Genomic DNA, 9,927 nt, shown 5'->3' on the forward strand with positions numbered 1-9,927 from the left:
ATTTGTATTATTTGATTGACAAACATGAGCTAATAAAACAACATAAGAAACTCTACATACAACATCCGACAAAATGTTGTCCCCTAGAGGAGTAGCAGAGGAAGATCTACATACAACATCTATTGTTTTGATGAAGATCGTGATGAATTATATAGATAAATGAGCTAATTGCATCTATAACAAGATAGGGTTTGCATGAGCCATTTTGATGAAGGGTAGAATATGATAAAACAACACCTCTTCTTAAGACACACACATATCCTTAGAATAAAAAGCTAGAAGATATCAAAGATAGATATGTCACACGTTATGAAAGGAATGCCAAAATCTTATATAAATAAATGTAGATCAGCTATGGAATGAAACCTAAGAAATACCATAAATATATAATAATCCAAGGTTGGAGGGTGACATAAAAGATAAATCACAATGTATACCCAAAAACTAAGTAAAATAAATGTGTATGATGATTAAAACTTAAAATAATTGGACTAGATGATAAATAAATTTGTATAAGAACATAAAACCTTAATGTTGATGAAAAGAAACCCTAGAACGAAAGTAAGTAGTGTTGTATCGTTCTAGTTCACCAAAATGTAAATGAAAATAATTTTTTCTTGAGTGTAGTTTAGATTAATCTCATAATATGCAAGCAAGCCAAATTAACCTATATTTGATGCTTGGCAATTTGTGGGATAATGTTTATGAATATTGAGTAAATATAAAATAAAAGTACTTAGCTTTATACTTGAAGAATGTTCATTCAATCCAAAACAACACCGAAATCTAAATACATTGAGATCTAAAAGAGAATGTTTTTGTTTATTATTCACATTGACATCAAAATATTATATTTTATCAATAGAAGGTTAGTCTAGGAGTGAAGTTCATGATTGTAGGAATTTCCTTCACCCACATAATTGACTTGACAAATTGCACAACTTTGTATTTTGCTCCTCTTGATTCACCTTTTCTTCTTCTACTTTTTCTAATATCTTAATACTAGTGGTATTTAGAAATTTCTTGCAAGAGTTTGTCATTATCTTACAATAATTTTTTTCTCCCATATCAATCCACAAAAATATGTCCTCAACAACAATAATAATACTAATAAACATTAAGTTTCCACAATCCATGAAATAATAACACTCTTTAAACATACATATGCTCATGTGGATTTGTCTTCCTTTTAGTACACCGGACAAAGTGGTGTAATATAAATGACACATGAATATAGGCTGACAAATATGAATAGCTAAATGAATGCATTGAATGCCTTTAAATCCAAGCACATAACAACAATTAAGTTAATGTTTAGTTAACTTTTGGACACAAAATAAATGACGAGATCTTAATTTTGAATATAAAATTTTCAATTTGAAGGAGAGTGGATCAAAGTTGATAACATGTATGTGGAAGTGTATACATGAATGGACATAATAATTGCATAAATAAGATGAATATATTATAATAAATAAACACGAACATAAGACAAAATATAAAAACACAAAAATGTGTTTAATAAACCTAAAAGATCTACTAAATAAACCAATAGCTCAACACATTATTCATAAATTACTAACAAACACTCCTAATATTATTTTCACCCTCCCCCCACCACTCCCAAAAAAAAAGGGACGTGTCTATTCTGGCTCCAAAACAGCCGTACGGATTGACCAACACACGTTTTACACCGTCGATTTTGCAATAAACGACTGTGATTGATTAACATGTCGCTATCACATTGTACGAAAGGTCTGTTTTGAAGCCAGAATAGCTTTGGCCAAAAAAAAAGTACATCTTAAAGAACAATAATAACACTCATTAGACATATATATGCCCATGTGGACTTGTCTTCCTTTTAGTGCACCAAGAAAAGTAGTGTAATATAAATGACACATGAATATAGGCCCACAAATACGAATAACTAAATGAATGCCTTTAAATCCAAGCACATAGCATCAGTTAAGTTAATATTTAATTAACCTTTGGACACATAATAAATGACAAGAGATCTCAATTTTGAATATAAAATTTTGAATTTGTAATGATCCTGTCCAAGGATTTGAAGTCAAGCCCCTAACCATATATTTGAATTGGGACCAAAGGAGAGTGGATCAAGGTTGATAACATGTATGTGGAAGTGTATACACGTATGAACATAATAATTACATGAATAAGATGAATATATTATAATAAATGAACATGAATATAAAAACACAAAGATTTATTTAATAAACCTAAAAAATCCACTTAATAAACCAATACCTTAACACATTATTCATAAATTACTAACAAACACTCCTAATATTATTTTCACCCTTCATATTTTTCTTATCTTCTTATAAACTAGAAGCACTTCCCCTGACCATACATTATAGAAGATCCAAATTACATCATTATTAGAATTTAATGTATTGCATCCTACAATGTGAACATTACAAGGATTCCTGTATGTATGGAACACTTTATTTATAGAAATCATAGTATTCCAATGGAACACTTTATTCATAGAAATCATAGCATTTAGTAACAATAATTTGAAGGCTCTCCTCCCAATTCCATTTGTGTCCAGCAATCTAATTAACCTGCAGAACGATAACTTATAACGTAAACCTCTTGTACGCTTCAACAACTCCTTCTGGGGCAGATATTGTTGTTGCATATGCATCAATCTTTTGCACTTCCTGTAGTCAAACCAATTTGTCATGTCAATAGAAAGAGCAACTGCTTCTAAGACAAATAATTGCATGTACCATGTTTGATGTATTTTTCACCATAAGGGAGGCCAAAAGAAAGAGCAACTGCTTCTAAGACAAATAATTGCATGTACCATGTTTGATGTATTTTTCACCATAAGGGAGGCCAAAAGAAACAATATAAGTATTTACACTTGCCTGAATCCATTTCAGTAGTTTTGGCCTGCCAATTGTGATGTCATAGTTCTTATATATGGGGTACACAATCTGAAATCTTTCGAAAAAAGGAGCATATGCAAGATCAACCTGCATAAATTTCATGAAAAATCTCACAATTGTCAGAAGCAGTAAGTTAAACAAAAGGGTAAGAGATCGAGTCCTGGAAAGATGGCTTACCAAACTGAATTCACCTAAAAGGAAAGGCCCGCCATTAAATTTCCCCAAAGCATTTTCCAAATGATCAAGAGTAGGCGCTGCCATAGTTGGGAAAGTAAATGATCAATTCATCAACCAAATTAATCATGAAGATAGAGTATTCTACCAAGAACTTATCTATATCTGCAAGAAATGTTCTCCTTACCAAGTGCTTCTGGTACCTCAGCTTGTGGCTTTTTCAATGTCGAATACCCTGCTGTTGTAAAAGTGTCTGCATACTTCAGTAGTTCTTCTGCGGCCTCCTTTTTAACCGTATCCTGGACAATGACCATGGATTCATGTGTTTTAACAGGATTGCTAATTGCAATAAAGCCAGAGACCTTAAATAGTGAAATCTCACCCTAGGTTTTATTGCTAAGTAAAGTCACTAGAAAGAACAAACCACAAGTGCATAGCCATTTGGATATGCCAATTCAAATTATGAAATGGTAAGAACATTAAAACAGTTAATATTATAGGCAAGTTAAATAGTCTAGATGAATGATTTAAACTAAAATGTCTTCATAGGTTTCAGTAATGTTACCATGATTAAGTTTTTGACCAACCCTAATTGCATGACTTTTTAATATGATTATTAAGATGGTGACATCGAATAACAGTAAAATTAATGAGTAATTCAGAAGCATCATATACCGTGGGAAGGAGTTTAGGCCCTCCAAAATTGGTCTCCAGATATTCCAGCAAGACCAAACTCTCTCCTGTGACTTTTCCATCGTGCTCAAGAGAAGGGACCTGGAAAACAAAAATAAAATGAAATGTTTGAAGTTTCATCTTACATATAGCTTGCAGTCACAAAAATTTAGACACAGATCTATTATGGGCCTAAATTCTCCTCAAAACCAAGGAGTAGCTTATCCCAGGTATAATGTAAATTTAAATGTTGAACTTTTCTTGGATCAACTAGAAGTTAAACCAAGGACCTCCCAGCTGCTAGTGTGCTCTACCACTGCGCTACCTGCCTTCTTAACTGGTCTATCTTTGGTTCAGGTATGGATCGTTTCCAAAATGCTTCCTTGACTCACTACAAGTGCTTACAGATCCTAGCTTGGCCTAGCTCTGCGGGCTGGCCTCTAAACTTTTCATGGATCGGTCGAAATTTAAAATTAGGAATTTACTAGGCTATTGCCCTCTTTGACAACTGATCAATATTTGATTTGGGTGTGACTCATTATCCAACATTAAATTCTAATATTAAACTAATTTGTATTGAATTAATCTACCCTGGCTAGCTATATGGAACTAACGTCTGAATTTTTAGAACAATAATGTTGCCCGGTTCATTAGATTGGTAAAGAAATCTTTTTGCATGTCTTACCTTGGAAAACCCTCAGAGTAAACATAACCCCTAAACCAGACATTAATAATTCCATTAACTGCTAGTCATTCAATAATTGATAACAACAACAAATCCAGACAACAGAACATGGCTCTGAAAGTTGTTTCTGGCCTGAGTGGATGACATTGAAAACATATAGCTAAAGGAAAACACATAAGTTGAATACCTTATTAGGAGGGTAAACCTTTTCCTTGTACCACGTGGGTCTGTCCTGCAGATCTATTGGAACTATCTGAATATCACTTAGACCCTGTATTTTGTTTCACTTATTGTTAATGAAAATAAAATCTTCATAAGTACTGAAAATCTCTATCTAATATAAAACCATGCACATAGAAGCAAGACAAGCCAAATGAAAGGTAAACCACCTTGTAGTTTCTAGCAGCCCAAGCACGCTGAGCAAAGGGGCAGGTCAAACTAATGTACAGTCTGCAAAACCCAAGTAATTTCAGAAGAAACAAACTTAAAAGGACAGCTGAACAGTAAACAAAAATGCATTTAAACAGAATCAACCAAACACATCAAGATCAACAAAGTGTAGTAACACTTGAGGCTGCGTGGAAGGCAAAACAAAATATGTTTCCGAGCCAAAAAAAATTGTAGAGTATAATTATACCTTGTGGTTCCATCAAACAATGGGGGAGGCTCTGATTTCGAATTCAAAACAGGCGGGATAGCATCGCTGCAATGTAGTTCAGATCATATTTATTGAAAATAAAGATTTTGGACATATGAAAATTAATGTTTTTATAAGCAGGAAAATGCAGAATGAATCACTTATACTCTATGAAACCCGGGGACGCGTCCCCTACCTGAAAACCCCCGTCCCAGTCCCGGGGACGTTTCGGGTACTTGGGGACGGCCAGGGGACGTCCCCCCCCGTCCCCAAATTGTCAAATTTTTGAGGGGACGTCCCCGAAACGGGGGGACGGCTTCCCTAGCTGTGGGGGACGTCCGTACGTCCCGGGGACAGCTGGGGACGGATTGGGGACGTCCCAGCCATCCCGGGGATGGCCAGACGTCCCCCACATCTAGGGCTAGGGAAAAATATTAAAATAAAAAAAGTCGTATTTTCAAATTTTTTTTAATGATATTTTTTGCATAATTGAGGGAGTGAAATATCTCATGAAGGGTTTTTTGCCAATAGAAAAATAACACCCGATGCCTATATAAAATAATAAAAGTATTTTTGGCCTCGCGGGGCGCTGCCCCTCGACCCCGCCCTGTATCGCGACAGGGAGCGCGCAAGGGGCGCTGCCCCTTGACCCCGCAAGGGGCGATGCCCCTTGACCCCAAGTTGGGGGCGCTGCCCCCAAACCCCCGTCGAAAAATATAGGGGGGAACTGCGCTGATGGAAGTAGTGAAAATTTAACCTCTAAGTCTGATTAGGCTCCATTATGTATTTTATTTCTTTAATATCTATTATGATATGCATATTGACAATGTGAATGAATTGAAATTCTGAATTCTGAGTGCATATTGAGTATTGAGTCTATTGATAATGTTGTATGTTCGATGTTTGCATTCTAAAATGTTTTCATAGTATCATACACATGCTATATCCATGTTTTCATATGAATATAATGTATAGATGCATGCTTTATCCATGTTTTCATATGAACATTTAGAATTTTCCTATATATTTTAAATTTTCCCTATATTTTATACAGCCGTCCCCTTTGCCGTCCCCCCCCCGTCCCCAAATTTGGCAAAAAAATTTGCCGTCCCGGAAACTCGTCCCCCCGTCCCCCCGTCCCCTCGTCCCGGAAACTTGGGGTAACATAGCTTATACTCACATTGCTCCCATTTTTGTTCTTAAATTACTGCTAAATGAAACTTCCTGCAAGTGCAAACACAAACCCACACTCTTAGTTTGCCTCCCATGGAATATCTAAGAAAATCTGCTAAATTTTCTCACAATTTAAACAACCTCGACAAACTCAGAGAAAAGGGCAACTGTCTCGCTTGAATGTAATGGCTTGTTGTAGAGGTACTTATATCGTACAAATTTGGAGGTGGAACAGAGCAGGTGCATGCACCAAGGTAGTACAATCAAAAAGGACTACAAAATATTTCCTCTTCAAAATGCCGAGGTCACTCGTGACGTTTCACATTATCAAGTTAAGGTAGTCAGCTGATCCAAGCTGAATCAAATATCTGACATTCCAAATGTCTTCATATTATAGTCTAATAGAGACATCTTTGAGAGATCAAAATGTATAGTTGAATGTGAAATTTTAAGGGGGTAAAAATTTATTCAGTGATCTAACTGAAGAGACAAATCCAAGGGTAACTAACCCTTATCCACAACATTCTAGTTATGCATGTAATCAGAAGTCCATTTGGCCAGACAGTTCGCAACACCATTCCACTCCCTAGGAATATGCAAAAAAGTAATAAAATCCAAAGAAGCACTCAAATGAAGAATCTGGTTAACAACCAAAATTAGCTGCCAACTAACATCCTCAGAACGTGGTCGAGTCAATAAATTCACCACCACCTGTGAATCCGATTCACAAATGAGCCTGTGTCAACCAAGAGCACAAGCTCGCTCCACAATAGATAAAAGAGTTAGAGCCTCCATCAAATTATTAGTATGACACCCTTTATAAACAGAAAAAATAAACCGAACATTCCCCAAACTACCTCTCCCAACACCACCAATACCAGTAGGGTCAGGGTTTCCCCGTGAGGACCTGTCTGTGTTGATTTTAAGAATACCCGATGGAGGAGGACTCCACCTCCCCACCCTATTTATTTTCCGAAGAGGGTGCCTACACCTATTTTGCATGATCTGGTGTTGTGGGGGAGGAAGATGGAGACAATTGTAGCAACTAACATCACCTGGGTCCACAGCTTCTGACAAGTCACATCTAGCTAAAATAGTTTCTCCCAGAGAGTGGAGAATTTTCCACCGCAAATGTGGGGACCCCAACTAAACATCTTGAAAGATCTGACGATTCCTTTCCAATCAGATATTTTGAATAATAAGAGAGGGGCCAAGAGTCCAAGCAACTTGAAGAAAATAGGTTTTAACAGAAGCCTTGCCCCATCTAACAAAAAACTCAGCCAAAAAAGAAACATGCCAACAAGCTTGGTTCCACACATCCCACCATAAAAGCCAAATGTATCTAGTGAAGGAGCATTGGAAAAAGAGATGAGATAAACTCTCTTCACTATCACAACACAAAACACACCTTAAGGGTCCCCGAAAACCACACTTACATAAGTTATCCCGAGTAAGACATCGATTATGGACAACCAACCACATGAAAAAATTGCACTTGGGCCATGAAAACTTGTACCAAACTTGCTTGCACCAAGGGACTTGAGCATCTCCAAAGGTGTGTTGTGCCAACTCAGCATACCCAAACTTCAACTCTGTCCTATCCGCCACGGAACCTCTTGGTGGCCATTCAAAAGGATATTTCCAGTGAAAACGAACCACCAATCCACAGTTATAAGCAACCTTATAATGATCAACCATATCCCAGCCAGCTACAGTAAAAGAATCACAAGGCGTTGAAGATGAGGATGAGTAGAAAGGAGATCAGGATGACCATCCCAAGAATCCAGCCAAAAAAGAGCTTGTGAACCTGAGTGACAAATCCAAAAGAGACCATTCTTAATCAATTGAACCCCCAATTTCAAATTATTCCATATCATAGAACCTTGTCCCACAAGTGAAAAGCAGGGAACATCAAACCCATTAGCATTGTTAAGATACTTGTGGGTTAGGATGCGAGCCCAAAGCTAATTTTGGCTAGTACACCAGCACCAATACAACTTAGTTGCAAGAACTTGCCCATTCAAAATAGTGGATCGTAAGCCAAGGCCCCCCTCATTCTTAGGTCTGCACATAGTCTCTCACTTAACAAGGCTCCATTTAACATTCGATAAATTGCCATTCCAAAGAAACTGACGAGAGAGTGCATCAAATTCTCAAAGAAAATACATGGGAGCAACTTGAACAAAGAATCTGTAGATAGGCAAATCTTGAATAACAGACTTTAAAGGAGTCAATCGAGTAGCAATAGATAACCAACGATGAGTCCAATGATTAACCTTTTGATGCAACTTGTCAAGAAAATTTTGCCAAGAGGACTTGGGATGTCTACCAACACCAAGAGAAATGCCCAAATAAACAAAGTGAAGAGACCCAATCTGAAACCGCAGAATATCAACAATAGGTCGTTGAATAGCTTGTGGGGTATTAAAGAAGAAAATAGAATCTTTGTGCTCATTAACCTTATGACTTGAAGCAACAAGATAAATATCCAAGGCTGGCCGAAAAGAGTCAACTTCTTGAAAATGAGTCAATCCCATAAGAACAGTGTCATCCACAAATTGGAGATGAGAGAGTTGTGGTAAACCATGACCCCAATGCCAACCATGAATCAAGCCCTGATAAACTCTATATTTAAGAAAATGGCTCAGGCCCTCAACCAAAATAATAAACAAGTGAGGAGAGAGTGGGTCCCCTTGATGAAGGCCTCGAGAAGCACCAAAAGGCTCTGAAGGTTCTCCATTCACAATAACCGAGAAAAAGGAAGAAGTAACACAACTCATAGTCCAACTCACCCACTCTGGACTAAATCCAAAGGCTAACAGAATATTCTAAAGAAAACTCCATTCCCAATCATAAGCCTTGAACATATCCAATTTGATGAACATAGATATCTCCTTTGAAGCTGTCATAGAGTGAATAACCTTAGAAGCCACCACTACCCCATCCAAAATTTATTTTCCAACAACAAAGCCCCCTTGTTCCTCTGATATCAAAATGGGGAGGCAAGATTTGAGCCTCTCGGCAATCAACTTAGTGATAATCTTATACACCACATTACAAAGAGCAATAGGATGAAAAAAATTCAAGCTTATCAACACCTTCCTTTTGGGGAATAAGAACCAAGAACGTAGAATTCAAGGCTCCAAGCATCTGCTTACTATGAAAGGATTCTCGAACAACCTCCAGCAGATCTTGATTAATAATATTCCAGAACTCCTGAAAAAATTCAACAGGAAAACCATTTGGGCCTGGAGCTTTACCTTTGTCCATCCCAAACACAAGCTCTTCTAACTCAGGTAATGAAATCGGGCGTAGGACAGAATCATTCATAGCATTGGTGACCAAAGAAGGAATGCAGGAAAGGATCAAGTTCTCCTCCTCAGCAGTAGGAAGGGAGTCTTCAACAAAAAGCTCAAAATAAAATTGATGGGTCTCACAAGATATAGCTGATAAAGAAGAAATCTGAAGCCCTTCCACAGTAACCAATGAGGAAATGTACCCCTTATTATGATGAGCCTGAACAAAATAATGAAAGAAAGCAGTATTCCTATCGCCTTCTTGAAGCTAATCAAATCAATCCTTCTATTTCCAATAAATTTCCTCACGAAGCTCCCACTCCTCCACATCACACACAACCTTGGATTCAGCTTTCCCAAGAGAGCCCGAAA

General features: G+C 37.1%; 1 protein-coding gene across 1 annotated transcript; it reads right to left on the reverse strand.

Moving 5' to 3' along the window:
- Window positions 1-2,375: 2,375 nt before the first annotated feature.
- Window positions 2,376-6,453, reverse strand: LOC131856020 (protein IN2-1 homolog B-like). The gene is made up of 10 exons (XM_059207080.1): window positions 6,401-6,453; window positions 6,267-6,310; window positions 5,087-5,152; window positions 4,839-4,899; window positions 4,637-4,720; window positions 3,768-3,866; window positions 3,280-3,391; window positions 3,096-3,172; window positions 2,898-3,005; window positions 2,376-2,687 (listed from the first exon to the last, which is right to left on the reverse strand). Exons 2-10 carry the CDS (start codon window positions 6,275-6,277, stop codon window positions 2,604-2,606), a joined length of 702 nt encoding a protein of 233 aa, XP_059063063.1. The 5' UTR covers window positions 6,278-6,310; window positions 6,401-6,453; the 3' UTR covers window positions 2,376-2,603.
- Between the last annotated feature and the right edge of the window lie 3,474 nt (window positions 6,454-9,927).

This window comes from Cryptomeria japonica, chromosome 1 (genome assembly GCF_030272615.1).
Source record: "Cryptomeria japonica chromosome 1, Sugi_1.0, whole genome shotgun sequence".
NCBI lineage: Eukaryota > Viridiplantae > Streptophyta > Pinopsida > Cupressales > Cupressaceae > Cryptomeria > Cryptomeria japonica.